This window comes from Rhinatrema bivittatum, chromosome 3 (genome assembly GCF_901001135.1).
Source record: "Rhinatrema bivittatum chromosome 3, aRhiBiv1.1, whole genome shotgun sequence".
In the NCBI taxonomy this organism is placed as follows: domain Eukaryota; kingdom Metazoa; phylum Chordata; class Amphibia; order Gymnophiona; family Rhinatrematidae; genus Rhinatrema; species Rhinatrema bivittatum.
The window spans coordinates 201,533,315-201,551,006 of NC_042617.1; the positions used below are offsets into that span (position 1 = coordinate 201,533,315).

The 17,692-nt window shown below is 43.4% G+C and overlaps 1 protein-coding gene across 3 annotated transcripts in view; it reads left to right on the top strand.

The window, feature by feature from the left end:
* The window catches only part of PDE10A (phosphodiesterase 10A), a 748,737-nt gene that overhangs the window by 581,338 nt on the left and 149,707 nt on the right, over positions 1–17,692 (top strand). For all 3 annotated transcript variants that reach the window (XM_029594115.1, XM_029594117.1, XM_029594116.1), the window contains one exon: positions 5,437–5,529. In XM_029594115.1, the coding sequence (XP_029449975.1) occupies positions 5,437–5,529 (93 nt within the window). The remainder of the gene's footprint in view (positions 1–5,436; positions 5,530–17,692) is intronic.

Below are 17,692 nucleotides of genomic sequence, written 5' to 3' on the forward strand. Positions count from 1 at the left end.
TATTTGCGTGCACAGGCCATCGAATATTCAGGCATTAGAGGAGTAATTTTCAAAAAGAATTATGTGTGTAAATTAAACTGCTATCGTAGCAATTTTCAAAAGTGTATTTACTCAAATAAAACCTTTTTAAAATCAGGCCCTAAGGCACGCACCTAAGGGGCTGATTTTGAAAGCTAGGCGCGCGCCAATATCTGCAGATTTGCGTGTGGCTGGCGCATTTTCAAAACGGCCTGGCCATGCGCATTTCTGCCAGTATGTGCAGAACTGGGGTTTTAAAAGGGGCAGGCTGGGGGGTGGGGACTGGGTGGGAAGGAGGCAAGGCGGGAACGGCTGGGACAGTACCATCAATCCTGCTCCATCAAGCAAGTAAGTTCTAAAACAAAAAAAACTAGGATAATTCGGGTGAGTTTAGGGTTCGGTGTGGAGAGGGGAAAAGGGAGGAAGATTAGTTTAGGGGAGGATAGGGAAGTTCCCTCCCAGTCCACTCCTTTATTGGCAAAGGCCCAATCATATCACCATGCATTTTTTTTACAAAATACTCCCCTTGCACTCGCAAGTTGGAACCCGTGCACATGTGCACGCTCCACTATAAAATCGGGCATACATGTGGCCTAGGTATCGTATTTTTTAACATGCGCGCAGTGACGTGCACATGTAGTAAAATCGATGCGTCCATGTGTGCCTGCTGGGAACCACGCACACATGGATACCTGCACATTCTTTTTAAAATGTATCTTCAATGCTATACTTAGAGGATAATTCTCAAAAGGATATTTGCCCAGGTAAATTGCTCTGGTTGAAAATTGTCCCCCTCAGAATGACTAAAAGTACACACATTTCAAGTACTTGTGGCTGGATTAAAAAGAGGTGTTCTCAAGGGGAAAGGGAGTAAAACAGAATATTCATTTGGCATTTTCAAAATTACATATGCTATTTTTATCCCATTATATCTGAAAGAAATAGCAGGCACAAAGTATGGGAGTGCTTGACATTTGCCAGATGCTTCTGACCTGGACTGGCCACTGCAGAAGACAGGATGCTGGGCTTGATAGATCTTAGGCTGACCCAGAATGGGCACTTCTTAATTTTTTACTTTCTTATGCTTTTATTCTAGCAAATTTTCAGATACAGTACCTTAGTACATTCTCGTTGAGAGTTAGCTGCAAAGTACACACTTACCAAAGAAGGCATACTGTGCAACAATGTGGGCTATTCAGATTTGTTCCCTATGGGGCAGATTTTAAAAGCCGGATTTACGCACGCAGGGGACTTGCATGCCGGTGCGCCTATGTTGCGCAAAGCCCCGGGGCTTTGTTTGGGGGGGCGTGTCAGGGGCATGTCGGGGGCGGTACGGCATTCGGGGGCGTTCCGGGGCGGGGCCATGGGCGTGGTGCCAGCCAGGGGTGTGGCCGAGGCCCCCGGGCCGGGGAATGGCGTGCCGGCAGCCGGCTGGCGCACGCAAGTTTCTGAACAAAGGTAGGGGGGGGTTAGTTAGGGCTGGGGGGTGGATTAGGTAGGGGAAGGGAAGGGAAGATGGGGGCCGGAAAAAAGTTCCCTCCGAGGCCGCTCCGAAATCGGAGCGGCCTCGGAGGGAATGGAGGCAGGCTGCTCAGCGCACGTAGGTTGCACAATTGTGCACCCCCCTGCGTGCGCCAACCCTGGATTTTATAACATGCGCGCGGCAGCATGCGCATGTTATAAAATCGGGCGTAGATTTGTTCACGCCAGGTTACGCAAATAAATCTACGCCCGCGCATAACTTTAAAAATCTACCCCATTTGTATTTTGCCTTTGTCAACCCCATTGGAGTGTCTTGAATGAATTAAGTTGGAAGTTTAGTAATGTAGTTGCTTGTGGCATAGTCTGAAGAACTCTTAACCTCATTCAAAGCAAAACCATTTTGGAAGTCAATAAGAGTTGTAATTGACACACAAAACCAATAAACCAAAAAACCCCCAGGATATATTCTAATTATCAATCATTAGCCATGAAGCAATGAAATTCTACCATATGAACTTTCATGTATTATCCATAATGCTTCATGAAATAGACATTATTCATGCACCTTTAGCAAACAGTTAAATTGTGTATACACTAATATAGAAGAGCAGTAATTAATAATATATTGAAGTGTTCCAGACTCAATGTAGGGACAAAAAAATGGGAAAATTAAGAATGCTAATGGTAATTATATAACAAATCTCTAAATCCCAAGATGTACAAACAACTTTTTCAATTTAACATGAATTTTATTAGAAATATAATCAAAAATTTAAAACCACATTCCCTTAAAATACCATTTAGAAAAAATATTCTTATAAATTGAGATATTTATCCTACTTTTTTGAAAGTGTCAAAATGGTGTTTGAAAGACTTTCGGTTAGTGGTCCAATCTTCAGTTTCCAAAAATCTCATTGCCATTAAGCTTTAACATTATTGCTGCAACCGCATGCCTTTTTCCTTGATAACAGCATAATCCATCTGTAATGAATTTCCCCTCTAAGTCTCCTCTCAACAAAAGATATTTTGTTTCACCTTATTAAGGCTTCTTCAGAAGGCAGAGACATCAGCTATATGAGTAAGGACCATATTCTCTGTTGGTACAATTCAAAACTAAATCCTGGGTGCCTGACACATTTCAGAGAGATATTCAAGCTTTTATAGACATGTTCATACAATAACTTGAAATAACCCGAGCCTTCCTTCCTACAGTACTGCAAACAGGGAAACTATACTATTTCACAATATTTAATTTTTGTCTGTCACTGTTCAACTATGTTTTGGTGTGTTGGCCTTTGATACTCCAGCAAGGTTATTTAATATGGATTTTGTTTTGATGATTGCATTGTTAAGTTTCTGTTTTATCATTTTATCTGAATTATTTTATTTTTGTCTTAAAATATGATTTTTGTATTGTTTGGGTTTTATTATTTGTTATATTTAATTATTAGAAATGTTTGATTGTTCTTTTTTAATGTATTGCCGCTTGGGTAACAGTTTTATCAAGCAGGATATTAAGTTTTAATAAATGAAATGAAATAAATATTTTTTCAAAAATACACATGCTATTTTATCCCACTATACCCCAAACAAATAATAGGCACAAAGAACATATACGGCTAAATTTCAAAAGGATGTGCAGGCATCCGTGTAAGCATGGTTCCCAGCACAAGCACATGGATGTGCCGATTTTATAACATTCACATGCGCCAACACGTGGATGTTATAAAATCTGATATCCGCGCGCACCTGTGCGCCCAATTTTATATTGACGCGCGCAGGTGCCCACTCGCACGTGCAAGGGGGGATTTTGCAATACACGCGTAGTGACGCAATCGGGCCCTTGCCCAGTTCCCTATCCCCCTAACTAACCTTCCTCCCTCTTTCCCTCTCCACCCTGACCTCTAAATCCATCTTAACTCAGCTAATTTTTTTTTTTTTTTTTTGCTTTTAAACCTACTTGATCTGAAGTGCTGAAGTAAGTTCTTCATGCAGGCCAGCTGCTGGCGCTGGCCCCCGCCTCTTTTAAGAAACCCGGCACTTCCGCATGTACCGGGAGATATGCGCGTGGCCAGGCTGCTCTGGAAATGCGCTCGACGCACACACGGCCCAGCCACACGCATATCTTCCGGGATTTGCACACGCCAGGTTTTTTAAATCGGCCCCGTAATGTACATATGAAGGCAAATTTTAAAAGCCCTACACATGCCAAAACCAAGAGATAAGCAAAGTCAGGCCGGCATGGGCCGCATGGATTATAAAGAAGCGTGCGAGTACACATGTATCTCCCAGTATGTGCACACAAAAAAATTTTGCCAAGAAGAGGCAGATCGTGGGTGTGGTATAGAAGGGGCTTGGACATTGCTAGATTTCTCAATGAAATCTGCATGTAAGTATTTGCACGCACAAGCGCACGCCGGGGTCCCTACCCACGTAACTTTATTTCTGCTATTGATAGCATGTAAATCCTGAAACAAAACAACTAAAGAGGTTAGCGGGGTTTTAAGGGATGAGGCTAACAGGGTAAAAGGTAGGTTAGTTAACTAGGGGTGTCAGGAAGTCCTAACCTGTACCTGGGTGAACTGGGAATGAACTAGGCAAACTGGTAATTGTATCGGCACTTGTGTCTTCTAAAACCCCCACACTTACGTGGTAGAGGCAGCATTTGCATGCACATGTGCTCGTCCATATAAAATTGTGCACACATATATGCTTGTACAGCCTATTTTATATCATGCGCGCATATACTCGAGTATGTTATATGACCGCGTCCTTTGGCATCAGTCAGCATATGTTCAAACATGTGAATCCGTGCAACTGTTTCAAAATTACCGTCTTGATGTGTGTGGACAGATGTATATGTTTTAATTGCATATTGCTTTATTCTGCTAAAATGGAATGATTGGCATTTATTATTATAATTATAACGTTTGAATATTCAAGATACATGAACCAGTTTAAATTAAATTCAGCCTCCATTCCTTTACACCTCCAAACTGGGATGAGAATGTAATTTGGCTCACATAATCCAAGTTACACTACGCTGATCTGATGCTTTGGTTTATTTGTTTGGACTCACCTAAGTGGGACAAAGTTTCGTGTAGGCTAAATGCTTGACATCTAACTGTTGTAAAATGACTGACAAAAGTTGTAGCTTAGTTTAGAAATGTACAATTTCTAGGAATGTTCACTAAATATTGTATTTTTTCTATATTTCAAATAGTGCGTATTTTTACCTGAGAGGCCAATGTAAAAAGCTGAGTGTACAGTTTCTCAATGCACAAGCTAATTTTCTTTTAAACTCTAGATGCAATAAGCATGTGGTATGCTAATGCACCAGGAGTTAGAAAAAAATGCACACAAACCAGAAAGTGTGCTTAGAGCAGAAACATTTTTTGCGTGCATACATCCTATTTTATGCTTGGAAAACATGTGGGATGTTTTTTTTTGCACAAGCCATGTTTTTTGCACATGAAATACAGAATGCAGGTCTTGGCACCGGAACGTCAGCTTCCGCCCACAGACTACTAACATTAGCCATGGAAACTTTACTCCACCTCAGAATAGGAGTAAAGTTTCCAAGGCTAAGAAAACACGAGGTAAGCCAGCACACCTCTCTGCTTTGGGAGGTGACAGCTAATGCCATCATTATAATGGAATTTCCATGCAAGGGCATAAACTTAAACAAATATTGTTTTGCGCTCATTTTTTTTGTTCTTGTTCCATAATTCCTTGCTGCAATGGCAGTAAAGTTTGAGCACAAAAAATGTTCGTTCCACCGAGGGTTAAACTGTGTGCTGTGATGAGCGCCCCTTATTGCGTAGACCTCTGATTAGTTCTCATTGAACCTAACTGAACTTGTAAATAGTGATTCTGCCACATATATGCTTACACTCGGGCAGTTTATTGCTAACATACTCTTTTTGCCACCCACAGATTTTCTATTGAAAAGGGTATTGCTGGTCAAGTAGCAAGAACAGGTGAAGTCCTTAATATTCCTGATGCCTATGCAGATCCACGCTTTAATAGGTAAAAGAACTACTTTTTGTTTCTAACCAACTTACATGAGACATTTGAAGGGACCTGAATGCCCATGAAAGTTAATGTACAATAACATTTACTAAATATATATATATATGAAACACTTTTAACAGAGTCAAAACAAGATAGAGGGATTAAAGGCCTGTTAGACTACAATAGTGACATGCATTATTAGCCATATTATTGCAGTAATTACATCAAACTAGTTTGTTCACATTAATTATTCTAGTTAAAACCAGAAATTCAATGCGACCAATATTCAAAAAAAGCTAAGCTCCTACATTTAGGGCCCTAACAGGGTCATTTATCAAAATGTATTATGGCGTTAATGCTCTGGGTAGCGATCACAATGCGAATGCAAATTTTACCAATTTCTGCAAAGAGGTGGGATCAGTGAAAATGAGGGGTGTTATCGCAGAGTAGCGTGTGCTAGTGCACATGTGTAACACTGGAAATAACTACACTTTTTTTCCTGGTGTTAAGCTGTGTGATATACCTGAAATGCAATCTGAAATAAATATCTCACATTTTATTTTAGGCAATTTTTGGGCAGGGGGGGAGAGAGAGAGAGTCTCTAGTGTGGCACACATAGTAGTCAACTATTTATACTGCTATAGGAGGGCCAGCTAGCAACTCGAGGTGAGTTGTTGGTGGTGGTCTAGGGTTTTGAGGCCAGTTTTGCATGCAATGTGAGACGTACAACCAGCACAGTAGACCTCAGTGAAGATTTGATATGATTTGGAGTGAGGAAAGTCACACAAAGATGAGATTTCTACAATGTTCTCTCGCCCTAGCTTGATGGACCCTCTATCAGGGTACTCCAAATCATGTCAAATCTTCACTGAGTATACTGTGCTGTTCAAACATCTCAATCTGCATGTAAAACTGGCCCCCAAACCCTAGAGCACCAGCAAAACCTCACCTCAAGTTACTAGCTGGCTCTCCTATAGTGATATAAATATTTGACTACTATACAAGCCTTATAAAGAGTGTTTTTCTCTCTCTCTCTCTCTCACACATCTTATTCATGCAAAAATGATCACATTTTGATGAATCTAGGCCTAAGTAATACCTTACATGCACACTAACTTATTATACTATCACGCTTATGGACATTAAGACCTACAACACTGAGATGTACTTTTAAGTCTTATATGCACTTATAATACCTATACGTGCTCACAAATCTTGTATGTATTTTGTAACATCTATATGCACCAACTCTTAGATAGCAAACAAACCTCTGTATAGCTCTACCAGAATCATGTAAATTGTTGTGATGGCGAAACCAAACGACTGTATATAAAACTTGACAAATAAAAATAAAAAATAAGTTAGGTGTCTATTTTTATTCAAACTTAGGAGTCACGTTTTCAGCTGGAAATTCAGATACATTTATTTAGGGGCTTAAAAATTAGGCCTGTTATTCGTTTGCCTAGATTTAGCCCTCCTACGTTAGGCGCCTAGTTCCGAACATCAGTGCTAAGCCTCCTAACTTGGTTTCCGTGCCCTATCTCTGTTCCCATAGCCACCCACTTTTTAGGACCTAAATTTAGACACTCAGCCCTAGTAAATTTTCCAAGGTGCCGATTTAGGGGGATAACTCCAAATGTTAGGAGCCTGAACTCTTTGAAAATTGGCCCTAGTGAGTTGGGTCATTGTGAAAATGCAGCCTGTATTTATTCCTACAAAAATTTCTTGGATATTTGATCATGCTAGAACAAACAGTGCTTTGGAAACCGGCAGTTTTTCCTTTCAATGCTCTTCCACCTTTTCCCAGCTGCATACTCTTTTTTTTTTTTTTTTTTTTCTCCCACCTTTTCAAGCTCTTATTTGCTCTACAATCTTATTTGCTCTACAATCATCTAGCTAAGGTTAGCCACTGCATTTTTTTTGTTTTTGTGCTTCTTTGTTTTATGTTTCTAATGCTGGTGCTTGGGCAGGGCACTATCCAGATATAGAGATGTCAGAGATTGCAACACTAGCCCTCGGTGAAAGAAATCTTCAGGAGGAGGTAAAGTAAGGGAAGATGGAGTTGCTAAGCATGAAGTCATTTATATTGTTAAATCAATTCCTACATCCCTCTAGCTGTACAGCTGAGAAAATTATAAGGGCTTTTTTATGAACAGAAGTTGGAGCATTCATGGTAGGTGGGTTAGGTGAATTATTACTGTAACTGAGGCCATGAAGTCAGCCTATCAAACTGGGGAACAAGCAGCCATAACATAAGCATAAAATTTTAAATATATACATTTTTTATATAAGGTAACATTTGCAAGAGACTAGTTAACCTTCGTATATATATTACAAAATTCATGAACATCTCATTTATAATATTTATTTCAAAATGATTTTTTTATAAGTGTTAAAAATAGACCTGATCATGAAGAAGGGGTTTTTTTTTTCCCTCTTCTGTATATTTATTTTTCTTCATATACTGCTTTCTAATGGAAGTCTCTGGTTATGGTTTTATTTATATTCGGGTGAATTTTCAAAGCCCGGTGCACACAAATTGTTACGCGTGCCATCCGCGGCAGACCTGCAGCACAGCCCCCTCCCCTTTCTACAGTGACTCCAGCCTTTGATTCCTCCTCGCTGGCGGCGGTGGGCCATCAGCTCCATCCTTGGGCCTCCCCCGGTGCCTCCGGCTCTGCTACAGTCTCCGCAATCCCTCGGAGGTTAGCCTCGATCCGGCAGCTGACCCTCGGCGTGGACTTAGCCCCCGGCAACGGGTGAGGCTGTGAAGCAGCGGGTGCAACTTCGAGCACGGCGGTGAAGGTATTTTCCCTCTCACCCCGCAGCTGGAGACCACCCGGAACGAGACCGGGAAATGCCAAGACAAGGTAAGGTAGAAAACTTAAGTCTACGGTCTCCGAAGTTCGAAGAGTCGCACAGGTAGTCAGCTACCACCAGTGCCACCGGGTTGATCAGCCCTAGCAGAGCTAGGCCCCGGTCAGATTTGGGGGTCCTCCCACATGGAGACCCTCAGAGGTGGTCGCCATACTGGCTGTGTGGTCGCTGTCGCCATTTTGACATATTTGCCGCCCTGTCCGCCATCCCAACCCGTGCGCACAGAGGTGAGCCGTGTGCAACAAAGCTCTTGTGCGCACATTGACATGCGCATAATTGCCGTGCGCATAGCAACGCGCACAACCACACGCATACTGTGCCGAGCGCATAAGTTTGGCCAGTGCGCACAGCAGCGCGCGCATATCTTATTGAGCGCGCATCCAACTTACACGCAAAACCTCGACACACCGGAGCGCATAACTAGGCCGCCCAGTCCCTGTATTTTTACACGCACAAGCCATGGCACCACCGGAGAAGAAGCTCAAGGCTCAGGGCCTTTGCCCAGCATGCTACATTGGAGCTGCGCAGCATGAGGAAGCCACAGCCCTGTGTATACAGTGCGAGGAGACCCTGGGGGATTCAGCCCATGGCCCTTCTCAGCTGGTGTCAGAATCTAGCTCCTTGGAACAGTAGGCCGGACCTCGTGGCCCCCAGCGGGAGCCTCCCTCAAATGGGGCTCCCCAGGGACACAGCGCCTCTTAATTTAGACCCAGCATCTATCTCCTGAGTGGAATTCTTCGAAGGCCTGCATACCTTCGTCCACATGCAGCAGGGGCCTCCTGTAACACGGCCACAGCCTCAGCCATAGGACCTCAACATCCCGGGACCCTCTATGCCCAGAGATGTGCCTCCACCGCCCAGAAGCCCCACCCTTGGGGACACTGACAGCTCAGATGGCAATTCAGAACCCCTAGAGGAAGGGGAATTCCCCCCAGGGACTCAACCCCACTGAACTATGAGGTTTTTCTTCACCAAAGACGAGCTTCCAGGCCTAGTCACACACAGCCTGAAAGAGCTCGCTATCCCGGGCACAAATACCTTTGGGGAACCTAAGACGAACCCCCTCCTAGAGGGATTCCGTCAGACCTCCTGTCATTTCCCACTATTACAAGCTGTCCAGAAGCTAATTGACTTGGAATGGGAAGCCCCGGAGACCACATTCAAAGGAGGGCATGCCCTGGCAGCCATGTACCCTCTGGATCCCGCTGCCAAAGATCTCCTGGCATGTCCGAAAGTGGATGCCATGGTCTGCGCGGTCTCGAAGCGCACTACTATCCCAGTCGAGGGAGGGGCAGCAGTCAAGGATGCCCAAGACAGATGTCTGGAATCCATCCTCAAGCAGTCTTTTGACGTCTCTGCTATGTCTCTGCAGATCGCGGCCTGCTGTGCCGTGGTGACACGTGCCTGCTTATCACACACAAGGAACAACACTCCCAGGGAAGCCCTGTAACCAGCAGTATCATTCCTCACGGATGCTGCTTCTGATCTAGTGTGCACTGCAGCTAGAGGTGTATCATCCGCCGTGGCGGCCAGAAGACAACTCTGGCTCCAAAGCTGGTCGGCCGACACATCGTCCAAAATGAGACTCAAAAGGATGCCATTCAAGGGAAACCCTCCTGTTCGGAAGTGAACTAGAAAAGTTAGCCAACAAATGGGGTGAATCCCCACTGCCGTAGAAGACAGGAATAAGAGAAACCAGTGACCCTTCCCCAAAACCTCTAGGGGCAGAGGATCACAGCGTTTCAACCCATACAGAAGCACATATCAAGCGTCTCGCCCTGCAGGCAAGAGCCAGTCCTTTCGGAACAAGCACAATAAAAGGGGAGCCTGGCTCGGGGCCAGATCCCAGCCGCACCCCACAATGAAAATCAGCTGACCTGTCCAAGGGAAGAAGCCATAGGGGGCAGACTTGCCCTATTCTACCAAAGATGGGTCAAGATAACCTCGGACAAGTGGGTCCTAGCCATAATTCGAGAGGGATATTATCTGGATTTCCACCACATCCCTCTGGACAAATTTTTGGAATCCCCCTTGCCATGACCCCTCCAAGTGGACGGCAGTGGAAGCTACACTGACCAGATTACTCACCTTAGAGGCTATAACACTGGTGCCTTCACAACAAATAAATACTGGACACTATTCCATCTATTTTATCGTTCCCAAGAAAGAAGGAACATTCCGGCCCATCCTGGACCTCAAGTCGGTCAATCGCCACCTGAAGATTCCTCGCTTCCACATGGAAACCCTATGCTCGGTCATAAGGGCGATACAACCGGGAGAATTCCTTACATCCCTGGATCTGTCGGAAGCCTACCTGAACATTCCGGTCCATCAAGAGCATCAGCGTTTTCTACACTTCACGATCCTAGACCATCACTACCAGTTCCGGGCACTACCATTCAGGTTAGCCACAGCACCCCGGACATTCACCAAAATCATGGTGGTAGTGGCAGCAACACTGAGGAAGGAAGGAATCCTCAACACCCCTTTCTGGACGATTGGCTGATCAGGGCAAAATCCCCAGAGGAGAGTCACCAGGCGACTAACAGAGTCAAAACTCTACTGGAAAGCCTCGGGTGGGCGGGCAAAACAAACAAGAGCTGTTTGCAGCCCTCCCAATCCCTAGAATACCTGAAAGTTCGGTTCAACACCAAACAAGACAGGGTCATCCTGACACCGACAAGGAGATCAAAACAGATTACCCAGCTGCAAACCCTATTGAGCGAGCTTCATCCCACAGTATGGGACTACCTCCAAGTCCTCGGCCTCATGGCATCCACACTGGAAGTAGTGCCATGGGCAAGAGCTCACATGAGACCCCTACAGTGCTCTCTACTGTCACGATGGAGCCCGCTGTCCCAGAACTACACCATTCATCTTCAGCTCCTGGACAGAGTTCGGACCCAGCTACGATGGTGGCTATAAGAAGGCCATCTGAGCCAGGGAGTGAGGCTGTCCTCACCAACCCGGATCCTGCTCACCACGGACGCCAGCCTATGGGGATGGGGGGCACACTGCCAGGAGCTAACTGCCCAGGGGCAATGGAACAAAGAAGAGTCGGGATGGAACATCAATCATCTAGAAGCACTGGCAGTCTGACTAGCCTGCCTACGGTTCGGTCATATGCTCCGAGACAAATCAGTCAGAGTCATATCGGACAATGCCACAACAGTGGCCTACATCAACCATCAAGGAGGAAACAGAAGCCAACAGGTGTCCCTGGAAATAGACCCCGCAATGACCTTCAAGAGATCTCGGCCGTCCACATCGCGGGGAAAGACAATGTCACTGCGGATTACCTCAGCAGAGAAAGTCTAGACCCAGGAGAATGGAGATTGTCGACCACAGCATTCCAGTTGATAGTAAGCCATTGGGGAACACCAACCATGGACCTCTTGGCAAACCTGTCCAATGCCCAAGTGCCAGCTTCTTCAGCCACAGACGGAAACCTCAGTCCCAGGGAATCTATGCCCTGGTACAGACCTGGCCACAGGAAACTCTATTATACGCCTTCCCACCGTGGCCCCTATTGGGCGCAATCATCCACAAGATAGAACACCACAAGGGACCAGTACTTTTGGTGGCCCCGGACTGGCCAAGAAGGCCATGGTACGCAGACAAGCAAAGGCTACTGACAGGGAGCCCTCTTCCGCTACCGCCACACAGGGATGGGGGGGCATGCAAGGGATGGGGGGCACACAAGGGCCGATCCTCCACAAGGACCCAGCTCGATTCTCTCTTACGGCCTGGCTATTGAGAGGACTCCCCTGAGGAAGAGCGGATACTCGGGGTCAGTAATTGACACCCATCTCTAACAAATCTTGCCTCACAAATCTGCTTCACTTTTTTGAAGGAGTTAATAAACATGTGGATAAAGGTGAACCGGTAGATGTAGTATACTTGGATTTTCAGAAGGCGTTTGACAAAGTTCCTCATGAGAGGCTTCTAGGAAAAATAAAAAGTCATGGGATAGGTGGCAATGTCCTTTCGTGGATTGCAAACTGGCTAAAAGACAGGGAATAGAGAGTAGGATTAAATGGACAATTTTCTCAGTGGAAGGGAGTGGACAGTAGAGTGCCTCAGGGATCTGTATTGGGACCCTTACTTTTCAATATATTTATAAATGATCTGGAAAGAAATACGACGAGTGAGATAATCAAATTTGCAGATGACACAAAATTGTTCAGAGTAGTTAAATCACAAGCAGATTGTGATAAATTGCAGGAAGACCTTGTGAGACTGGAAAATTGGATACATCTAATCCACTAATGATATATGAATTTGCACTTCTATTGGAGCATGATCTGACCATGTGCTATTACCCACTTTAGCTTTATGAATTTTAGATATCACGCCTCTATCCACCAAGAAATCTATGCAAGTATAAGAGGTATGAGGAGTAGAATAAAATATGAAATCCTTTGTAGTGGGGTTAAGGATCCTCCAAATATTCACTAATTGCCATCGAAAAGAGAAATCATGGAAACTGCGTCTTTCAGATCTGGTGAGAGTTTCTGCTCCTGAAGAATTATCCAATTTAGGGTTATTTGTTCAATTGAAATCTCTCCCCCCCCCCCTATTATAAATCCCTCTAGTCACGTAACCAGGGCATCTGAAATATTAGACAAGAATTCACCTTGCCCCTTATTAGGCATATAGACATTCACTAAGATAAACATTTCATTACCCACCTTAATCTGTACTATTATGAACCTTTCCAAAGGGTCCCTAAAGACCAAGACAGTTTTACATTGGAATCTCCTCATTATGAGAATACCCACTCCTGTATATTTATCTCGAGGATTGCTAGCTGCCAAAAACCTTTGCGGAAACTGAGGGGAGATTAACAAATGTTCATAACGTCTTTTTAAATGAGTCTCTTAGATAAATGCTATCGTAACTCAATATGTTGTTAGTTCCCTAAACAAAAGCTGCTTCTTTTGTGGGGAATTTAATCCCTTAACATTTAAGGAAAATTTGAGAAATTTGTCATATTTATATGGAAAGACAAATGTGCATCTAGGTCCAAAGATATTTTGTTTGAAATCTCCAAATATAACAACCAACTTCTCTGATATATATAATTATTTCCCTAGGTGACCACTTCCCTCTAATCACACCAGAACCTTTCCCATCCTCATACACCACCCCCTCTCATCCCAACCTCTCCTTTGATCTGCCACACCGTCTAAGCAGATCCCTCCCAGTGCACGCCTCCCAGGGTGAACCTCCCCAAACCTCACACAGAAATATGAAGGAAACCTATTTTTATTTTCAATAGCAATTATAACATCAGAAAAGAATGTGCCCATCTCACAATATACAGTATCAATCCCAATTTGCCAATGATAAAATAGACATTAAAATGATAACATCAAATATAGTAACAAAAACTGATGACATCGTATAAGTAATAGGCTCGGTTGAGCAATTCTACGCTGATATATAAGCAACCATTGAAAACAGAATGGGTCATAGAACTCCCCCCCCCCCACCCCCTTATGCAGGTAAACAAAATTCCATCACATTCACCAGGATCTAGGTAACCTCAAGTATTAGTATTTTTCGAAGAGGAAGATCCCCCAGATTGCCTCCTGAGGCTTTTACTCCCTTTGCTAGCTCCCTGCCACTTAAGGGGATCTTTCTTGGTAGTAGAAGTTATAATGGTTGCCACATTATTAATCACTTGAATCCTGGCATCCTGTAGAACGTGCACAGCCTCTGCTGCTGTTTTTGCCCAAGATGTGGTTCTGTTCAATGTGCATTCCAGGCCAAAAGGATACAACCATCTCTACTAAATCAATTCATTCTGCAGAGCCTTTTTAATCTTCAACTCAGACCTCTTCCATAGGGTTGCAGGAAATAGAACAGCAAAGATCATAATATTGTTCCCCTTCCAAGACAAGTTGGTAGTTTGTCTGGCCGCTTTTAGTTTGTGCTCTTTCCTGCATATTTTTAATAATAAACGAGAATATCCTGTGGTGGGTTAGCCAGCTTCAGCCCCGGTGCATGATGGGTCTTTTCTATCATCTGTGTTACTAGCAGTTGAGCCCACACATATCAGTACAGCTTTGCTAATGTCTATCACTACAGTCAATGTGTCTGCATACTTGGGAGTCTGCAGCACCCCTCTCAGCTGCAAATTTGATCTCCTCAAATGATTTTCTAAATCTTCGAGTTTATCCATGAAAGCCTGTTGAACATTATTGAAGTCTAGATCATTCTGTTGCAGTTGCCCAACATTGGCATCTAATCTCACTTCCATCTTTTTCACTTATCTTCCTAGCTTCTACATCTCCTCTTTCAGCTCAGCAACCATTTCCATAATTTTGTTCTTAATAGCCTTCATATTGTGGTGCAGATCGCAGAACCACTCACGAAATTTGGATCGAGAAGGCAAATCACTGCTAGCTACATTGAAGGGGTCACTGCCTTCGGGGGAGGGGCCTACCTTGGCTGTGGAGTTGCTGTTATCATCCAGCATGGAGTCCTTGATACTTTCTCCAGACGCAATTTTAGCAGAGGAGAACTGTTTAAAGTTGATGGATTTTTTTTGCCCATCAACATTAGATAATACAAAACAAAAGTTAAGTCTTTCAGCGACTATATAGTTACAAGTGGCAAGAGATTTGGCAAATTTCCTCTGTCGGGTTGGGAGCTCCTGAATTAAACCACCATCACAGAGGTGATGTCACTTCCTTCTCTACCAGGAATTTAACAGTGTTCTGGACTAGGCGGAATTTGACATCATAGACCAGGGGTAGACAACTCTTGTCCTGGAATGCTACAAATAGTTCTGGTTTTCAGGATATCCATTACAAATGTGCACGTTTGATATTTGCATGCACTGCCTCCACTGGATGGTCTAGTAGTTCTGTAGGGAAACTTGCAAATACTTCACTGTAGGGGGGTGGGGGTTATGTCCCTAAAACATAGAAACAGGCCATTGTAATAACATAAAAGGATGAGTTCTAGTTCTGGATCTGCTGGAGGTTCTTGGATCTCTCTCATTGGTTCGAGTGTGAGGCAGGGGTCTCTTAAAAAAAACAAACCCTCAATTTGCCTAGATTAATTTCCCAGAGGATGTAGTTGAAAAAGATGCACACAAAGGCAGGCATTTATATAATAAAGAATATTTTATCTAAGAAAATGAACTTGAACAACATTGGTATATTACAGAGGAACAGTGCAAGTGTATGACTGAAAGGTGAATTAGCAGTGAGAGAAAGGAGGTGTGTGTATGTGTATGAAAAAGAATAAAAGTCCTGGGAATATGCTGTTGATATTCTGGAACCATATAGAAGGTAACCTTCCAGGTATCTTATCTTGACAAGAGAGACTGTAAAGCAGAGTAGGCTACACAGTGTCTTGAGAGCTGCATGCAGCTCTTTGGAGCACAAACTGTGGTTCATGAGTGAAATTCTTCCATCTATGGCTAACCCCGTTGTCTTCAATTCTCCCCCTTCAGAGCAGCCAGTTCCTGAATGGAAATTGTAAGTTTACAACTTCTACCCATAAATCAGCCATTGAGGAGAGGATCCCAGCATGCAGCTGTCTTTACCTCTACCTCCCCTTTCTCCCCAAGCAATCCAAAAGCCTGAGCTGGATTGAGAGGCTTGATAGGTTGAAGAGTTAATGTGTGTGTGTCTCTCTCTCTTTGTGTTTGAGAGAAAATGACTGTGTGTGTGTCTCTTTGTGTTTGAGAGTGACTGTGTGTATCTCTCTCTTTTTATCTGAGAGAGAGTGACGGTGTCTCCATGAGAGAGTGACGGTGTCTCCATGAGAGAGTTGGCCTTTTCTTTCTCTCTTCCCACCCCCCCCCCCAACCCCCAATTCATCCCAGAGCTTTTAAGGAATTACAGTATAGACCCACTACTGGTTATCTGTAACCTATCATTAAATACTGCCACATACCTGAAGCCTAGATAGTCGCCAATTTAGTTATTTAGAAAATTGCAGGATGCTGATGCCAGGTAAAACGGTGGAAGCTATTGTTATGAACAGAACTACAGAGCATATCAATGCAGATGGATTAATGGGAAATAGTCAGCATGAATTTTGCAAGGGAACTCGTACCTCTGTAAGTTTTTAGAATTCTTTGAAGGTATAAACAAGCGTATGGGTAAAGGCAAGTCAGTCAATATAGTGTATCTGGATTTTCAGAAGACATTTAGTGAAGTCACTCAAGAAGGACTCTTCAGGAAATTAAAAAAGTGTCATGGAATATTTTGGATTGGAATTTTATTAAAGGATAGGAAACAGAGTAGGACTAAATGGTCAATATTCCACAATGAAGTGGAGTGAATGGTGCAGTGCCCTAGGGACTTGTTCTGGGATCAGTGTTTAATATATTCATTAATGATGTCAGAAGGGGAGTAATGAGTAAGGTAATTAAATTTGCAGATGACATAAAATTATTCAAAGTAGTTCAAACACAAGCAGACTGTGATGAATTGCAGGAGCACCTTGTGTGGTTGGGGAACCAGGCATCCATATGGCAGCTGAAGTTTAATGTGAAATAGTACAAAGTGATGAATATAGGGAAAAACAATCCTAACTAAGGCCACATTCATTAATGCTTTTCTCCCATTTGTGTCTATGAGAAAAACATTTAGACAGTAAATTTCAAACAGACATGTTGGGTGCATTAGCCAGCTCGTGCTCATGGACATGGCTATTTTATAACACACGCGTCTATGCACGCATATTATAAAATAGGCTGAGTGAGTACAAATGTGCCCACAATTTTGAGTGAGTGCGCGCATGTGCGTGCAAATCCTACTTCCACTGTATAAGTGGGTGGATTTTAAAAGAGGCGCGCGTCCACACATTGCCAGTTTCACCAGTTCATTCCCAGTTTGGCCAGGTAAGGGATAGAACTTAATAGCCTCCTGTTTCTCCTGTTAACCCCCAACCCTTAAAATCCCACTGAGATGCCTAGACTTTTATTACTTACGCACTATCCATAGCAGAAGTATTATATATTTATTTAAAAGATTTTTACATACGCAAATACACACAAAGTGGAACTAAGCGGTTTACAAAGATTAAAACATACCTAATTATAATAAAAAAAAAAAATTAAAAGGATATAATTGCAATCACAAAAAAATTGAGATGGGATAAAGATGGATCTGAGCAGTCACATTAGCAATGCAAACCAGGGAAAGTTTGTGAAAATAAGTAAGTTTTTACTGCTTTCTTGAAGTCATGTTTTGCGGTGAGCTGACAGATGTAATTGGGTAGAGAGTTCCATAATTTGGGACCCGCAACCAAAAAGGCACTGTTGCGAGTTGGATTT